This window comes from Sceloporus occidentalis, unplaced genomic scaffold (assembly GCF_023333645.1).
Source record: "Sceloporus occidentalis isolate IW3139 unplaced genomic scaffold, rSceOcc1.0.p SCAF_1, whole genome shotgun sequence".
Taxonomy (NCBI): domain Eukaryota; kingdom Metazoa; phylum Chordata; class Lepidosauria; order Squamata; family Phrynosomatidae; genus Sceloporus; species Sceloporus occidentalis.
Window position 1 is genome coordinate 165,775,383 of NW_028316981.1, and position 19,111 is coordinate 165,794,493.

At 41.8% G+C, this 19,111-nt stretch overlaps 1 protein-coding gene across 3 annotated transcripts; it reads left to right on the forward strand.

Moving 5' to 3' along the window:
* Positions 1–3,905: 3,905 nt before the first annotated feature.
* Positions 3,906–14,301, forward strand: LOC149322653 (protein mono-ADP-ribosyltransferase TIPARP-like). Of its 3 annotated transcripts, none has more exons than XM_089481047.1 (6): positions 3,906–4,027; positions 4,900–5,009; positions 8,678–8,849; positions 11,057–11,244; positions 12,391–12,645; positions 13,457–14,301. In XM_089481047.1, exons 1-6 carry the CDS (start codon positions 3,995–3,997, stop codon positions 13,881–13,883), a joined length of 1,185 nt encoding a protein of 394 aa, XP_089337173.1. In that variant the 5' UTR covers positions 3,906–3,994; the 3' UTR covers positions 13,884–14,301. The 3 variants fall into 3 exon arrangements, with proteins under 3 accessions (XP_089337173.1, XP_089337192.1, XP_089337182.1); XM_089481066.1 differs by lacking the exon at positions 13,457–14,301 and adding an exon at positions 12,730–13,059; XM_089481056.1 differs by lacking the exons at positions 3,906–4,027; positions 4,900–5,009 and adding an exon at positions 6,315–6,360.
* Positions 14,302–19,111: the final 4,810 nt, after the last annotated feature.

Here is a 19,111-nt window from a genome sequence, read left to right on the forward strand (position 1 = left end):
TGGAAGTCTAACACTATAACAAGGCTGCATGTTTTGCACTGGAAATGACAGGCTTTCTTTCTTTCACATTTATAGTCCTATTGCTGTTTCAAGGCAATAATAATGGTGATGGTAGTCATCATCACCATCATCATGTGAAACGGACAAAAACACAATGTCAGTTTTCATTTTGTTCTTCTTTTGTTGCCTTTAAATTTCAAGAGTTTGTAACATTTCAATGTCCAAAGACTCCATAGCTGAGGAACTCGTAATAGTAAGCCAAAAGATTAAAAGATATGGGGGTTACACATAATTACAGTACTAGCATTCCCCCAAGCCACAAATGAAAATGAATTCAATAGGGATAGTTGCCATAAGCTATTTGGAAAGCTAAAGAAAAAATAAATAAGTTAAAGAAAAAACAACAGAGTCTTGTGACATCTTTAAAAGTAGCAGATTTATTGTGCTACACTGTTTAATGGACTGAAAACTACATTATCAATTGGACCCCAGTCCAGCCAAGTTTATGCTCTTTAAATCGGTTATTGTTTAACATGGCAGAAGAGTTTTACTTGTGTAATCCTCACTCAGATATGGAAACCCACTGCGTGGCTTTGGGCAAGTCACACACTCTCAACCTCAGAGGAAGGCAAAGGCCAACCCCCCCCCCCAACCTTGCCAAGAAAACTCCATGAAAGGTTCGCCTCAGGATTGCTATAAATTAGAAACAACTTGAGGGCACACAACAAGTTTGTACCTTCAACTGCAGTGTTTTTGTTTGTGCCTACATGCGTTAGGATGACCTGATGTGAAAAAGGAGAAGGTTCTTTTTGCACTTTCCATAGTTGTACAGCAGAGTAGGTTTCGCTGTGGTGTAACTTCCAGTTACATTATGCTCCTGCTGAAATTTTCAGTGCAACACAACCTTTATGCTTTGCACCTAATTGTGCTACAATTGCCATACAACTGGTCAAAATTGCTACACACCAACAACATAAAGTGGAGAGAACATCTAAGAAGGAAGAGGATTTTTGTTATACAAGAAACTTTGTCTAGACCTTTAGGAATAATTAACCGAGTGGATCAGGATGGTACTTGGTGGTTGTTTTTATTAATGTACACTGCTTGAGGCACCTATGGAATGTTAATTTTGTTTCCTAAAAGGGGATGTTTTGGAGAACAGGAGGAGTCACTGGGCCAAGAGCAAGTCAGGACATGTGCTTTTGCCCAAAGTGTAACCTGATTACAAAATGAAAGGAGGTCGGTGGGTTTTCAGTTGCACAAGGTATGAAGCAATCAAGAGTGTTTCTCTCGCTTATTTTGCTATTGGTGTTTCCCATATTTTCTGCAGAGAGGAAATACCCAAGGTTTTGGAACAGCGTGATATCCCATGTAAACATGTTGCTCTAAACTGTTTAAAATGGAAAGAACTGGAAGATCCTGGGGTAATTCCATGTATGCAAGTGAGGGGAAAATATAAAAGGATCATCTGGAATTCAGTGGAACTACTACTAGCTTCTTTTATATATACCTAAGGAAGGTGCTTTTTTATGATCTAGTACAGGTTCAGTGTAAATACATAATATCAGCCTCTAAGAAGCATTATGACTTGTAACACTTGAAAAAATACATAGAGATGTCTTGTAGCGCCTTTGAGACTAACTGAAAGAAAATGGCAACATGAGCTTTCATAGACTTCAGTCTGCTTCCTCGGAGGAAGTAGACTGAAGTTTACGAAAGCTCATGCTGCCAATTTCTTTCTTTCAGTTAGTCTTAGGCCCCATTCAGACTGGTATAAAAGACCTGGAAGGAACTGGGCTGATCCGGATGCCCCTCCCCCGAATCGCTCCGTTACCAAGTGCCCACTACAAATTTGAAATCGAATGCATTTTGACCTGCAAATTAGAAATCGAATGCATTCTGTGTCTGCTGGTGAGGTGGCCGCTGCCAATCAAGCTATCGTCATGGTGACGTTTGCAGGGCATCGGGGAAAGTGTCCTCCCTTTTTAAAGAGCCAGGCACAGGGGTTTCAGCAGCTGAAGCAGGGAGAGAGATGCCTCTCTCTTTTTCTCTCTCTCTTTTTTTATAAACCTGTGGGCTTTTGGGTCAGATCTGCCCCTGTCCCAGGCAAAGGATGGGATTGCCATGCATTTTTTTTATGCTTTTAAAAGCAACATTAGCTTTCCCTTTGCTTCCCTTGCTGTATCTGCTCAAGAAGACAAACCATGCGCATATTTGCTCAAAAAAAATTGTTAAAAATGTAACATTGATTGTTTGCAACATTTGTAGCTTCCCCCTCTGCAGAAGGCAAGGAGATCCAAGGATATAAAGTGCAAGCCTGGCTCCATCTGCTTCTGGAATACAAACAATGCGCATATTTGCTCAAAAAAAATTGTTTGAATTTGAAAAGGGGGGGGGGGGTTTGCCTGACATGAGCTCCGTTCGTGACCTGAATTTTTTCCTCCTGCAAGGGAAGGAATGCCCAGCGACAGAGGGCTTTGGGCAGGGGATGCAGGGAAAAGAGGCTCCTAAAGAATGCCTTCCCTTGCTCTCTTCTTCCCAGGGCTCTTTCCTCCTCCCCCTCCCCTCTGATGAGGGGAGGAAATGCCTTGCCCTTTGCCCACCCTCTGACCCAAATCCCTCCCTCAATTTGCCTCAATCGTGATCGAGGCCAAGTTCTCATTCCCAGGACCCGGGGTTTTCCAAAAGAAACGGTATTTGCGCCGATTTCAAAAACACCGCGCTAGGGGCCATTTACCACGGAACGGGTGTGCAAGCCTCGGATTCGCTTGTGTGAGATTCGGGGTGAGTAGGAACTTCACGTGATTGAATCAGTTTGAGAACCGATTTTTTTGGTAGTGTGAATGGGCCCTTAAAGGCGCTACCAGATCTCTCTATGTACTGATTCTACAGACTAACATGGCAGAGCCAGCACAAAATGGGGAAAGAGGAGAGAACAACAGGCCACCCCACCACCCCAGAAAAGAGAGGTGTAATACCTCCTGCTGCTGTGTGGACTTGCTGCTTGCTACCTGCATGCTCCATCTCACCTGGTGGACTGATGGCCTCAGACTGTTTCCTGCCAGGACCAGGACCCAGGTACCCAGCCAGGAACACTTGTTCCCCTTCGGAAGGGGATAAAGGCTGGGTGCCTGCTGTGGCGAGCCTGCCACTGGCAGGGTTGCCCCTTTGGGGGGGAGCAAGGACAAGTCCACCCTTGAAGGGTATATTTTAATATATTTTAATGTAATAATTTAACTGTATTCTGATGTTAACTGTAATTTGATTAACTGTATTTCGTTAAGGTAAGGGGGTGAATTTTTAGTTGTGTATGTGTTATGTAATTGTTTATGCATTTTTGTAAACCGCTTTGATCTGTTGGAAAGGCAGTGTATAAATAAAATTGATTATTATTATTATTACTATTATTATTATATCTTTGAATTCTATCACTTGAAGCTATATAAGCACTATGCTGGGGCAGAGAAAAAAGTCTACTAAGATCAGCATCTGATTTCCAGCAGTGGTCCATCAAGTGTCTCAAGAAACTCCGAAGAGAGGAGCCCTCTCCTATCTTTGTTTCCCTGCAAAAGTTGCTGGCATGTTGTCTGTTCCTGGCAGTAGTGCATGATCATCTCCCTTTTTAATAAAGAGAAATAAGTGATGAAGGAGCACTGCATTATGTTATTTTATTGATACACACGTATATGAGTTTCATAGTGCTTTTATGTTATTTTACATTGATATATTGGAGTGAATGTTCAATTGTTGATCTTGTTGTGTGCCTTCTAGTCGTTTTTAACATGCTGACATTATACTAGGTGCAGTCTCTTGTAAAATGCATGACACATTTTACTTGCTTGCTGGTCCAAGCAAGAGGCATGAAGAGAGTAGAAAGTGAAAGCAAAAGTAGGAGTGGAGGTGTGTCCATGTGAGTGGAGGAGGAAGAAAACTGAAGGAGAGACCTGGAAATGATATTGTGGGGAGCTGGAAATACAATGGCGAAACTGAAGAAATGAGAAAGCAGAGCAGCAAGACAAGGAGGCCAGTAAGAAAGAACTCAAGCAGGGAGTCAGAAGCAGAGAAACCGCCAGAGTGTGGAGTTTGATCTGTTTGAGAAGAAAAGCTAGCCAGTAGGCAGAGAACTGTGTACCTAAGACCTGAGAGGAAGTTAACAGGAAAAATATAAGGCTTAATTAAATATCTTTGGGACTATGATTAGATAGGCCTAGAGGGATCTGTTTATTCTTTATTTGCTCTCCTATTGCTTAACTGGGCCTTACTGTAGACCTGAACAAACTGTTTTCCCCATTGGGGGATCTAATTGAGAGTTCTAACAACAGAAAAGACTTTTATTAGAGTAGTAAATCTTTTGAAAGGTGTTATTGCTGTGGCTTGCAGTTATTGGTTGTGTATCCTATGCCTAAAGTTTTGCCACTACCAAAACAGGGATTCATTTATGGAATAAAATGTTTGGTGTCTGCATTGGTGAAGACAAGCCAAACAAATAAAGACCCCCACCTGGGGCCAATGGAAGAGTTCTTGCAGGAGGGAGTAAGGTGTAAGAGAGAGTGAGATTGCTCACACTTTTTTCTAGCCAATCTCACTTCCCATCACCAAATAAGGCTGGGCCAGATAAGGCTATGACAGAAGGTGTAAACCAGGTAGACTCTGGAATTTGTGGCATGCATACAGATGGCAGAACAGGCCAGATACTCTGAGACAAAGTTAGCTCAGAAATCCTTTCAGGATGAATTGCTGGGAATCACAATCATAGAGTCTCTACATTCTGATGATGCTCCACTCTATCATGTCCATCAGAAAGATGGAGTGCTGATCTGTGATGACTTTCTGCTAGGATGTTGTCCACTGCAGGGACAATGTCCATGTCACCACACCCCATTTCCTTACCATTGGCAGTGGCGCCGCCGGAAAGATTCTGTATGGCTAAGTTTCAGCTTTTCTGCTCAACACCATTTGGAGAGGCTATACTGTGACGAGAATGTGACGGAAGCAAAGCTGCTAGACAGGTGAGAGCTGAATCTTGCTCCTTATACCTTTTGCTAGCAGGAAGATTCTAGAGGGTTGACATTATGGACTTTATCATATGGGGAAAATCGGGGGTTTAAATGGGCATTATACAGCAATATTCGCACAATCACAGTAAAGATTTTCACACTATATTGTGATTAAAGATGACTTATCCTCGGAAGAACCAGGAAAGAACCTGGTTATTTCTGGGATAAGTCATCTTTAATCACAATGTGTGTAAAAAAACTTAACCACGATTGTGTGAATATTGCTGTATAATGCCCATTTAAATCCCCAATTTTCCCCACATGTGATAAATTCCATGGATTCTGGATACATGAAAAGAGGACAGGGACTCCTGTACTTTGAACAGGTGTGTGGAAGAGGGATTTGAGCTAGTGACACTTGTATGAAAAGCCACACTTGTTCAAATTTCTTCTTCCACACACCTATTAAAAGTATAGGAGCCCTGTCCTCATTTTCATATAGCCACCCTCCATTACAGAAAGAAGAGTAGCTGGAATGATAAGTGAAGAGGATTTCTGTATCTTTAATGGTTGTGTAGAAGAGTGAAGTGCAGCTGGTGTTGCTTACCATGCATGCAACCAGATAATAAGCAACACTCCTGAATTTCCCTTTTTACACTACCATTCATGGTAAAGGAGCTCTCTCCAGCTTTCCCTCCAGCAATTCTACAGAAGAAGGGCTTATTTCTCTTTTACCAGTTGCTGACATAACTCCTTTACTGGGTTTCTGGTGACAATGTTTAGCTTACATACAAGTCTGTATTTTTTGTACTCAGTTGTTTTCAAAGTATGAGCTCAGTGGTTCCCTAAAGGTATTTTTCCATTGCTAGCATTTCAAGCCACAATAACAAGTTTTGTAGCTAGCCTTTAAAACATGGCTAGGAAACAATGATTCTCCAGCTATTTAGACTAACAATTCCCATAATTCCATGTTGCAGGTTGACACAGGTTTTCTTTAAAATATTTGGAGGAGAAACTGTCCCCATGCCTGCATTAAAGCCTTCCATGATGTGGGACCAGAGCACTTGAAAGATTGGTGTACTCCATATCAACCTGCTTTTATACCATGCGTGGGTGCTGCTGCCAACAGAGGACATTAGAGGAGGTCATTAGGAATGTTGGGGTTTGGGTCATCAGTATATTGATGTCTCTTAGCTCTGTGTTTCCCATGTCACAAAGTCAGCTGAGGCTGTACAAGTGCTGGATGCAGTTTGAAGCATATCCAATAAACTAAAACTGAATTTCTGTGAACTAGTGACATCCAAGCTGGGGAGTTTGGTAAATAGCATGCTGTGGATGTGGTTGCATTTCCCTGAAGCTACAGGTGTGTAGCTTAGGAATACTAAATCTATTTTGATTACTGGAAGCTCAAGTGGATTCAAGTCTTGAAGTGCCTGGGACCAGATTTAACTGGTTCTGCAGTTAGGGACTTTCCTGCACAGGCGTAAGCTGGCTGCCACAGTTCATGCACTGCGGATGTCTCCTTTAGATTACTGCAATGCATTCTGCATGGGGCTGCCCTTAAAGGTGGATGGGAAATGTTAGCTGGTACAAACTGCAACATTTAGATGACTGACTGGAACATTTTATAAAACCTTTATAGCCCCGGTCTTAAAGGAATTGCTTTGACTGCCAGTATTTTCCCAACCTGAATTCAAGGGTGTTGATGTTAACTGCCTTTGAGTCCACTTCAGCTCATTGTGAACCTGTGAAGCCACCCTGTCATTAGCTGCTCTGCTCAGATCCAGAAGGCTCAGGGCTATGGTCATCTTGATTGTGTCTATCCAGCTAGTATGTGGCCTTCCTCTCTTTCTATTGCCTTCCACATTTCCTAGCATCATTGTCTTTTTGAATGAGTCATGCCTTCATATGATGTGATTGAAGCATGACAGCCTCAACTTAATCATCTCAACTTCCAGGGAGAGTTCAAGCTTGATCCGTTCTGTGACTCATTTGTTGGATTTTTTTGGCTTTCCACAGTATTCTCAGTACTCTTCTCCAGCACCACATTTCAAATGAGATTACCTTTTTTCTATTTGCTTTCTTCACTGTTCAGCTCTCACATCTGTACATGGTGATGGAGAATACAGTGGCTTGGACTGTTCTTTCTTTAGTGTTCAGCTTTCTATGTTTGCGTTTTAAGATCTTGTCTGCTCTTTCTAGTCCTAGTCTTATCCTATTTTTGACTCTGTTCTGATCAATGATTGATCCAAGGTTTGGGGAATCTTTTACTATTTCATTATTCTTGTCTAGACTGGATTTAGGTGAGTCCTCCATTTTTGTTTTCTTTGGGTTCAGCAGTAAACCTGGTTTTATGCTTTCTCCTTTAACTTTCTTTAGTAATTGTTCCAAGTCTTCTGCTAGTAGTATGGTGTCATCTGCATACCTTAGATTGTTGATGTTCCTTCCTCCAATCTTCACTCCTTCTTCCCAATCTAAACCGGCTCTGCATATGATGTTTTCTGCATACAGGTTGAACAAGTAGGGTAATAAAATGCAGCCTTGCCTGACCCCTTTGCCAACTGGGAACCATTATGTTTCTCCATATTCTGTTCTGACAGTAGCCTCTTGTCCTGAGTTCAGTTTTTTCATTACGACAAACAAATGTATTGGCACTCCCATTTCTTTAAGAGTGTTCCATAGCTTTTCATGATCTATGCAGTTAAAGACTTTGCTGTAATTTATAAAGGATTTTTTTCCTGGAATTTCCTGGTGCACTCCATTATCCATCCCATGTTTGCAGCGTGGTCCCTCTACGACTTCCTTTCCTGAATTCAGCTTGTACCTCTGGAATTTCTCGCTCCATTTACAGTAGGAGTCTGCTGCAGAATTTTGAGGATAACTTGGTTTATGTGGGAAATTACTGCAATAGTCCTTTAGTTGTTGCAATCTTCTATTTATCTGCATTGATTAATATAGTAGTTCTTTTTATCCTTGCGGACTAGTTGTTTGAACAGTTGCATTTGTGGTTCTGGCTCTATTCTTTTCTTATTTTTCTCTTGCTTCTTGTCTTTCCTTTACAACTTTAAGTGTTTTGTCTGTCATCCATTGTTTCTTGTCTTTCTTTTTGGCCATAGGTAGCATGTTTCTGCATTTTGCTTTATTATTTCCCTAGCTTCTGGCCATAGTTCTTCTCCTTCCCCGTTGATTATATTTAATAGTGTAAATCTATTTCGCACTTTGTAAATTCTGTTGAAATTCTTCCAGTTGTATTTCGGTGTGATGATTGATTTTATGTTCTACTTTTTGCAGCTCCTTTTTGTGCCCTTCAAAGGACAGATCAGGGGCATGGTGTGAGGTTGCTGTGGCCCGATCCAGCCATGAAAGGGGTGGCCTTCCGCCACCCCTTAGGGGCAGTCTGTAGAGCCCCTTATTAGGTTTCCTTTGGGGTCTTATTGACATGATTCAATTCAACTTTGTGTTATATTCTTTGCTCTTGCTATGTCTTTCCTCACTATTAATGCCACCCCATTTCTTCATGTCTTTTCATTCTTGAGTAGAACACTATGTAGTTATTAGAGTTAAAATATCTTATTCCTGTTCATTTCAGCTTGCTTACTCTGGTATTGCTCTGTTTATACATTCCATTTCATTTTTTACTATGCCTAGTTCCCCTGGGCTCTATTTTATTTGCCTTACAGGAATGGAGACTACTGTTCCTTAATCTTTAATGGCATGGTGCTAGGAGAGAATGTGTTATATGACAAAATCAGGCGTCTGTCGAACAGCAGCAACCCAGCGTACAACCCTTACTTCCATGTAGAGTGGAAGGTTTACTGGAAGGAATGTGATAAATGGATGAAATACCAGGAGGTAAGAGGAACAAAAGAGGCTCTCCTCTGTTTGCTCCAGAATTAACAGGATACATTTAGGACAGCCAGATGCAGAACAACTGCTGCACACATTCCTTCTTCTGCACATCTGTTAAAGGTACAGGAGTCCTGGCCATCCTAGATATGATAAATACTATCAAGAGAGAGAGGGAGTTGTCCTCTTAAGTGCCATTGAAATCTATTGGACTCAGGATACCTAACTTTCTCAATACAGCATCAGTTGTATATAAACGTCCAAAAGTTTATTGATGGTCCGCTAAAAGTGTGCCCATGTCACTAATGTGTCCACCAGTGTCCTGTCCTTTCTTAAGGCAGTAGATTGTCTTAGGCCAGCCAGTCAGGGAATGGTAGTGAAGACAAGATTTTTTAAAATAATAAGCAGCTATCAATTTGCTTACAGTCTGAAACCAAGGTGCTTGAGTGGACATTGGCCTTCAATACTTAAGGGTGCACCTTGTCCAGTATGTGCCTCCCCAAGGGCTGAGCTCTGCTAGAGGTGTGCGTGTGATGTTACAGACTTTTGGGATGTTGTCACATTCATGGCAGAGGATAAATGGAAGTGCTCACATTTAGTGTTAGCAGTATAGTATTGTTAGGGAAGCATTCCCAACATGTTCATTTGAAAGGGGAGTCCTTCAGTGAAGACACGGGAAACTGAAGTGTCCAAAGCAAAACGCAGTTTATTTGGCCAAGATGACAGCACGCCAGTGAATGGCGATAAAATTGCTGTCGTGCCCAATAGCCATTTCCAAAACTTTTTATAGCAAAACACAGTTCATTGTTTACGTAGCATTAGCTTAATTGGCTTATTAGTACACACATGATTAGGCAAGGGGTAATTAATTGGCTATTGTTTAGACGACAAGTAATTGGTTGCATTCACTGTTTAGGCACTGTTCATGCGCTCTCCTATTGGCTCTATATCTCTGTGTTGGGACCTACTTGGGGATTGGAATGCAAAGAGATAACTAGCTGGGAAGAGGCTAACTCAAGGCCACGGTGCTGTGTTCTCATGGCTCTGGTGGAGGGGGTGTGGAGTGGTGGCTACAGGAAAAAAGAGTGGGGGCTGTGGAGTTTTATCTTGGAGTTCAGCGGCTTGTTCATTCAATAAGTCTATTGCGGATCACTGCTCTTGCAGAAGCTATGTACAGAAGCAGAAAGCATAAGTTTAACCATTATTATGTCCCTCTCAGTATTAGTCTAAGAACCTTATCATATTCCAAATATATTCAGCATAGAGAAGCGGGTTTATCTTTCTGTCTCCACTGACATGGAAGCATTTGGTTTTCTTCCAGTTGTAAAAGTATGGGAGAGGGTTGTAAAACTGTTGTAAAGGTGTCCCTTTTGCCAAGTTGGAAAAGCCAGTTTTGCAAAAAGGACGTTTTTACCACACTCTCTCACTCTTTTACAACTGGAAGAGAACAAAAATGCATCAGTGTCATGTAAAGACTGAAAGATAAATGTGCTTCTCACCATTTGCCTGCCAGGTTTGTTTTTAATATGATACGTCTGTAATGCTCAATGCTACAGCCCTTTGGAGAGTGTTGTCGACAACTCCTGGGATTTTTGTTGAGTGCCCCTGAAGAAGGCCTGCTTCTTTATCACCTGAAAAATATAGGGCTTTTTAAAAAAGAGTTAACAGTTCACCATCTAACAGCATATGTAGTTTGTCTCCTTTCTGTTTCCCACCAATGAGGGAAACACGCTATGTGAGGACATGGTACACTAATTGTGAAACCCCCTTCTCTTGGAGGCCAGATTGGCACCAACACTGGTTTAATGTATGCGTCCAGTAAAAATATAGCTATTCATTGAAGCCTTTTTTCTGTCTCAGTCTTTAACCCTGTTTTAACATGTCAATATGTTTAATATGATTTTAGTCTCTTTAAATTATTTCTTTTATTAATTGTTATTTATTAATTGCAGCGGGCCCTTGGTATCCGCTGGAGTTTGGATCCAAGACCCACTGTGGACACCAAAATCTATAAATGCCGAAGGCCCATTAAATACAATAGCATAATAAAATGGTGTCTATTATATAAAATCGCAAAATACAAGGCTTGCATTTTGGAATATATATATATATATATATATATTCTGAATATTTTGAGACTGTGGATGGCTGAATCCATGTATAAAGAAGATGTCTTAGTCAGGTAAGACTTGTAGTGTTTTCTTCCCTCACAGCCCATTGCACGAGAACTTGTGGCTGCTTTTGAGAAGGGCATGTGGAACCATGCTTTTTATCTTCACGGTCATCTCTACAATGTGGATATCAAACAAATGACCCAATGCAATGTCCGCTCAGGCTTTACTCGCAACATCATGTACCGACCCATCTTGCGTACTTGCACCTCAATGGTGCCCTATTTGCGGTGAGTCTGGCTCGGGTTCATTTTTCTCTGAGTTGTTGGACCCTCAGTGGATCTGTGTATCTAATCCTTCAGACAATGAATTGCAGAGCAATATTCAGTTAAGAAATCAACATTTCTGATCACTTTAAACTTAAAATACTCAATAAGCCTGGAAAACTGTATAGTGGATATTCAAAATACAGATGTTTTAGAAATAAAGACTCTTCTGATGTTGCTGAACTACAACCCTGTCCTCCCTGACCATTGGTCAGGCTGATTAAAGTTGATGGGAATAGGAGTTCAACAATAGGTGGAGGGACACAGATTCCTACTTCAGTTATAAAACGCAGGAACAGGTGGGGTGGATAGTGTATCCCAGTATGTGATTTGTAATTTAGGTATGTTTTGTAATTGTAATTTACAATTGCTGGCATTTCCAGATCATGAAGTATGGTTGTGTATTGGATAAATCACATAACAATCAAGCAATTGTTATATAGTAACATGTTTAGAGACTTTGCGATAATAATAAAGCCTCAAACAATGATTTGCTCATTGCCCTTACTCTTAAGAGAGCTGGGGTAGGCAGAGCTCTGGACACAATTTCCTGAGCTCATTTAGGTCCTAGAAAATGAAAGGGCAGGAAGAAGGACCTAAGAAAGAAGCTGGAGGTAAGTGCATGAATAGAAATAATTACCTGTATTATATAAAGTACATCATCATAATAACACATATTATTGTTACATTTACATATATATAATACATATAACTATTTCTTACACATATCCAGGCTAGAGCTTAAGAAGTTACTATTATCACAGAATTGCCCAGGTTGCAGGCCTGTCATTTGAGGAATTCTAGAAGTTATAGCCAGAGTCTTAGGCCTGACATAGAGCCCACCTGCACTGCAGAAACAATCTGGTTTGATACCACTTTAACTGCCAAACTACAATTCCCAAAATTCCATAGTGCTGGACCATGGCAGTTAAAGTGGTGTCAAACTGGATTATGTCTGCACTGTGGATGCAGCCATACAGCTGTTAATGGTACTGAAATAAAGCTACCATAGCCAGGCAGCTACTACTGTTTCCCACCTGTTAAAATACAAAAGGATGCATAAGAATAATTAGAAGTGTGAACTGTTTTCTTTGGTGTTTTTCTTTCCAGATCAATTTCTTCACTCCTTCATCCTATAGCCAACCCCAGAGATGACCCACTGGATTTCTATTGTGGGCCTTATCCTGCAACATGGCCCCCACCACCTCAAGAGAATTCTGCTTTTACCATGACAGAAGTATCTGCATCAGAGATGGCCAGCCACAAAGTGAAAAAGCTCTTCCATGCCACATTGCCAGAGAAGCGGGTATTAGTGCTGGCTGTGTACCGCATACACAATGACCAACTTTGGCAAGCATATATGAGGTGACAAGTGGTATTATATGTGACACTAATTGCCCGGTTTGCTTTTATATCAGATCCTAGCCTCCTCTCCTATGCTTGTTCCAGGTCTTCAGGACATGCCTAAAACTATGAAAAACAGGCCAGTATCCCACTTGTTGTAGTTGTTGTGGTGTGTGTTCAAGTTGTTTCTGACTTATAGTGACCCTATCACAGGGTTTTCTTGGCAAGTTTCTTCATAGGGAGTTTGCCGTTGCCATCCTCTGAGGATGTGAACAAGCTGCGGCATGTCCAGAGGAAGGCAACCAAAATGGTGAAGAGTTTGGAAATCATGCCTTATGAGGAGAGCCTTTAGAAGCTCATTATGTTTATCCAGGGGAAGAGAAAGTTAAGGGGTGACATGATAGTCCTGTTTAAACATTTGAAGGGGTGTCATATTGAAGATGGAACAAGCTTGTTTTCTGATACTCCTAAAACTAGGAAATGAAGCAATGGATTCAAACTACAGGAAAAGAGATCCCACCTAAACATTTAAGAGAACTTCCTGGTGGTAATAACTGTTCAACAGTGGAATATACTGCCTGGGAAAGTGGTAGAGTCTCCTTCCCTGGAGATATTTAAGCAGAGGTTGGATGGCTGTCTGTCAAGAAGGTTTTGATTGTATATTCCTGCATGGCAAGGGGATGGACTGGATGGCCTTTGTGGTCAGTTTTTGCATGTAGAACTGAGGACATGTATTGCAAGCCATCCTGTTGTTCATTCCTAAACTGTGGTCTGATTTGACTTAGGAAAAAAAGAGGGATCTTTTTAATCTCTTCTTTCTCTTTCCCACCAGGCAGAAAGAGTTCATGTCTCAGACATGCATCGTAGATAACGTGGCTGTCCTGGAAAGGCATCTTTTCCATGGCACGGGAGCAACTCAGATAAAGCCTATTTGCACAGAGAACTTTAATCCTCACTTGTCAGGTTTGAATGGTAGTGTATATGGCAAAGGCATTTACTTTGCAAAAGATGCCAATATTTCACACTCCTATGCCAAAACAGCCAAAGATAACATGCGCCACATGTTCCTGGCTAAAGTATTGACAGGGTACTGGATGAAAGGCAATTCGAGGTGCAGGAAGCCTCGCATTTGGTACGATTCCTGTGTGGATTGTGTCTCTGACCCCAAAATCTTTGTCGTCTTCAAGAGCTGCCAATGCTACCCCTATTTCCTGATCCGCTACAAGGAAGTGAACACGCCTGTGCTTGTTGATGTGTAGACAGAAAGTCTTTTCTGCCCAGCAACAAAGGGAATCACAAATTACCAAGGCCTGCTGAAATTAAAAACAAAATAATGTTCATCAAAAAAAAATTTGTACATACAAAAGTATGTACAAATAGATAGCTTTTGTTCGGGGGGGGGAGTTATATACATTATTGAAGAACTTGTCTAAAAGATAAAAGTTTTGGAAAAAATCTGGCCTCTGATGCAAGTGGAGTTCCGTAAAATGGATTTTAACTGCCCGTTTCAAACCAGCCTACCTCAAAATACTTTGCCTTATAGCACAGTTAGCTCACATCAGTATATTACTACTGGGAAAATCCAGGTTTCCCCCTTCCCCCAAAATAATTGAGGAACGGAGACGCCTTGCAGGAGGTAGGAAGAGATGATACCTTTGTGCCTCCTGATCACAAAATCACTTTGTGATCACTGACCATTTCTATGCTACTGAACATGCTTTGGCTCTGGGAGGTAAAAATGTAGAATAGCATGACCACATGATAAAGAGGATAGAGGTTCCTGTCCCTTTAATTGGGCAGGGGAAAGACCTACAGCAGTTGGTATCCACTGGTGGTTTGTGTCATACACCTATTTTCTTTCCAACATCACACTGGATCTGGTGCCTTTAGGGCAGTGCTTCTCAATTATTTTCTGTCATGCCCCCCCTAGGAAGAAGAAAACATTTTGCGCCCCCCGCGTGACTGTAAATAGTATCATTTGTCTATAAAATTGTTATAAGTACACCTCTGCATAACAGAGCCTCGCGCCCCCCGGGGGGCCCGCCCCACTATTTGAGAAAGACTGCTTTAGGGTCTTTAGATCTTTTTTAAGCATGTGTTACCACCTGCTAATGACTGCAGAGCAAGCTGCTGTTGAAAGCACATTAATAGAAGTTGTGTGTCTTCAGATCATTTCAAGATTTATGGCAGTCCTAAGGTGAAGCATTCATGAGCTTTTTGAGGCAAAATTTAGAGGAGGTTTGCCACTGCCTTCCTCTTAAACTGACATAGTGTGACTTGCCTAAAATGGCGATCTGAACAGTTTTAGTCCAGCCAGCAAATTACTGTATAGGGTGTACACTGGGTGTCAGTACTAGTAGGGACCAATTAAAAAACAAACAAACTTGGCATCCCTAGAGGGAAAGTCTTCAGGAGATGGTGTGTGTGAATGTAATCTTGGAATTCCCTAAGGGTGAGTCGCCTGCCAAAGATACCAGCCTTTTCAAGTGATCTGGCTCAGGCACTGCTGAGGCAGAGAAAGTGAAAGGCAATAAAAGTTCAGAAATTATTACAAGGAAAATGTTATCAGGCCTGGACCCTATGTTGGTTGGTTGTATCATCCTTCAACACAAGCAGTGCTGGGTAGGACAGATGGGAGTTGCAGTCCAACAATATCTGGGGGATCATGCATTCCCCATCCCTGTGGCAGAACGCACTCATGGAACAATGCAGCTCTGGAAGTCTCAAAAAGCCTCTAGAGTCCAATGCTGATAGCTTTGGGGATATCTGTGGCAAAAAGAGCCAGCATGGTGTAGTGGCTTGAGTGTTGGTCTATGACTCTGGGGATCTGGGTTTGATTCCCCGCTCGAGCATAAAAATCCACTAGGTGACCATGGGCAAGTCTCACACACTGAGCCTCAGAGGATGGTATTGGCAACCCCCCTTTGAGGAAACTTGCCAAGAAATCCCTATGATAGGTTTTCCTTAGGGTCACTGTAAGTCAAAAATGACTTGAAGGCGCACAATAAGAAGTCCTAGCAACGTCTACTCAGAAGTAGATCTCACTGATTTTTAATGCAGTTACTCTCAAGTAAGTAGGTGTCAAAGTACAGCTCTGCCTTTCTCAGCTGCAAGGTGTCTGGTTTTGAAGGGGAGGGGTACCAGTGACTATGATCCGCTGAGGGCATTCAGATAGGTCTCTGGGGGATCCTGACTGTTGGTGTTGGGGAAGCGTTTGGCTCAGGAATAACTGCCACAGAAGCCTGTCAGCCAGTTGTGCAGGAAGTTAGGAAGGCGGATGCATGGTGAGGAGCTGCTAATTCAACACAAGGCTCCTTCCTGGCCTTGCCAGCTGCCTCTCCACCTCCTCTGCTTGTTTCATAATATCCCGCAGACTGTGTAGAGTTGCTTCAGTGGCTAGAAAGGGTTAGCTTAGGGCCCCTTCCAGGTGCCACTTGGCCTTGTATGTCCTCTTATAGCCGTCCCTCCTCCTAGAGCTGCTGGAAGGGGCTGGGCTAGCTTTGGCTCAATTTATTATGTGATAGAGAAAACAACAAAAGAGTGTCTCTGAGCACGTGGAACGTGTGTTTTCCTCATAGCTGAAAAAGCACCCCCTCCCCATGCCATGCATGGGGCTAGGAAGGGTATCTGCACCTGACAGCTAAATCTCTCTCATTCAGTTGCTTAAGGCAGTGGATGAACTCTTCCAGAAAAGGGGTGTCCAGAGCCAGTGAGGTGGAGTGGTTGCAGTATAGGACTGGCACTTGAAAAAGGCATTCAGTTCCACAGTGATCTTGGGTCTGGTCATTCTATTTCAACCTGGCCTAACTTACAGATTGGCTGTGAAGACAAACTACCCACACCAGTGGATTAGTCCTGGAAAAGCTTTACAAGCCTTTGTGAAGAGAAGGCAGGATACAAATGTCAATAAAGGAAAAAAAGGTAAACCTTCTGTGGCATCAGGTGGCTGACCATAAAGGAATCATCCAAATACTGATTCCTTTACACCCTTAGCAGACTACTGCCAAAATGACCCTACCTCTGGATTTCCCCTTATGAACTGGTGTCCTAAAATCAAGTTGCAATGTACACAGCTCCTAGCATAAACTATTTATTTATTTCTGGAGAGGATCATACATACTGGAATTCCTTTGTTTTACTCAGAGGACCCTGCAGGGAATAGCCAGAAATAGGTCTACCAGCCCCTGAGGGTTTTAAGTTGTCCATATGGCAGAGAGAGACATGAAGCACCACAGAAACCACAGTTAACTGCCTTCCTGTGGTGGGCAGTATTGAGAGATGTGTCTGTGGTCGACGAAGGAACAAGGGGTGGAGGGCAGACCTAGAATGTTAGAAATACATCTCAGGCCTTGTTGGTTCACCATCCCAAAATGCCAGTTTGAGATTACAATTCTGTGCACTCTTTCTTGGGAGTAACCCATTGTATTCCCGAGTTAATGAAAAGTATACTCCAATAACTCTTCATAAGTAGTTTATCACACAGGAGGCTAAGTGCCCAAATCCCATTCAGAAACAGGATTTAAATCCTAGAAAAATCCCACAAAAGCAGAATCGTTTTCAGACACATCGGGGGCATTGTGCATTAATCCAACATTAACCTGCACAGAAAGTGGACAAAATAGGCTGCTTTTTTTACTTTCAGGAAAATCCTGAGGGCAAATTCTCAGAGAAAGGCAGCTGAGAAAAGCAAATAGTTAGGGCTGTAACTCAACACTTACTTTGGCCAGGTGATAGACTGTTACCCTGATCTTAATTTCTTTGTGGGCTACCAGTTCAGGATTGTCCTAGAGGGCATCCTCACAACTATAGACATTACAGAATAGGCTCAATTAGGTGCATAATAGTTTACAGGCAACAATTTCACACACATGTCTGTTGTATGTTTTAAATAAGCAGATTACAACTATAGCCATTTTATATGCACTACAGAGTAGCACATGTGCACCTGCCAACACATTTGTATTTGTGTCCATTAAGCTGTTATATTTTTGTACTTGTGTCCATTAAACTGGTACATTTTTACAGTTTTCTTCAAATATCTAAGCTAATTTCATCTGGGAAATGTTGCAGAGCATGATGTTGTAGCCTGTCACTGTTTGTTGTTAACTGCCCTCAGGCTGGACCCAACTCATCGCAACGCAGTGGATGAAACATCTTCAAGCCTCCCTATTCTCTACTGCTTTGCTCAGATCCTGCAGATTCAGGCCCATGACCTTCTTGATCGAGTCTATCTCTCTCCCTCTCTTTCTGCTGCCTTCTACCTTCCCTAGCATTATTATCTTTTCTAATGAGTTGTGCCTCCTCGTGACATGGCCAAAGTATGGCAGCCTCAATTTTGTCATTTTGGCTTCCAGGGAGATTTCACACTTGATCAGTTTAAGGACCCATTTGTTTGTATTTTTTACTGTCCATGGTATCCTCAACACTCTTCTTCAGCAGCACATCTCAAATGAGTTGGTTTTCTTTCTGTTGGCTTTCTTCACTGTCCGGCATTCACATCCATACATTGTGATGGGGAATATGATGGTTTGGATAATTCTTAGCTTTAGTGCTCAGTTGTATATCTTTACAATTTAGGATCTTTTCTAGTTCTTTCATGGCTGTCCTTATTCTTGGTTGTCTTCTCATTTCTTAACTGCAGTCTCTGTTCTGATCAATATTTGATCCAAGGTATGGGAAATCTTTTAAATATTTCGATTTCCTCATTATCCTGGTTGAACTTGTGTAGATTCTCCATCGTTTCCACCCTTTATGTTCAGCAGTAATCCTTTCTTCCTTGACGTTCCTTAGTAATTGTTCCAAGTCTGTGACGTTTTCTGCCAGTAGTATGGTGTGATCTGCATACCTTAGATTGTAGATGTTCCTCCTATCTTCACTCCTCCTCCTGAGTCTAAGTCTGCTCTTTGTATTATATTTTTTCTGCATACAAATTGAACAGGTAGGGCAATAGAGTGCAGTCCTGCCTGACTCCTTTGCAAACTGGGAACCATTGTTTCTCCATATTCTGTTCTAACAGTTGCCTCTCGTCCTAACTACAAATTTCTCATTAGAACTATCAAACGTAGTGGCACTCCCATATCTTTAATAGCATTCTATAGCAATCCATAATCATTTTAAGTTCCTATTTATTGTGACCCAGTGTAAGCAATTAAGTATAGTACATGTGTCAAGTATCCAGAGGATGGAGAGATAAGTCATATTACAGTGCTGGTTCACCATGTCCATGCCTGTGTCATGAAGTGAAGTCTTGTGTACACACTTTTACTTTCTTCACTCTTTTTTTGTCCTGTTTTCTGGATTCCTTGCATCTGTATACATATAGTAACAACAGTCTGCCTTGCATGTTCTCCTTCTTCCTCAGTATATGTGTGTGTGTGTGGTGTTTGGTAGCTTTAGATATGAGAGTGATCTGTAGGCTTTCTTGGAGAGGCAATGTGCAATGCAAGGCTTGTGGGAGGGAGAAGAACCCTTGGGACATCTCCTTTGC

What these genes read in the sequence shown, in the direction of transcription:
- LOC149322653 (XM_089481047.1), top strand. Translation starts at nt 3,995, where the DNA reads ATGAGAAAGCAGAGCAGCAAGACAAGGAGGCCA. An exon ending in AATGGATGAAATACCAGGAG is followed by an intron (nt 8,850 to 11,056) that starts GTAAGAGGAACA and finishes CTTCCCTCACAG; the next exon opens with CCCATTGCACGAGAACTTGT. An exon ending in TCAATGGTGCCCTATTTGCG is followed by an intron (nt 11,245 to 12,390) that starts GTGAGTCTGGCT and finishes TTTTCTTTCCAG; the next exon opens with ATCAATTTCTTCACTCCTTC.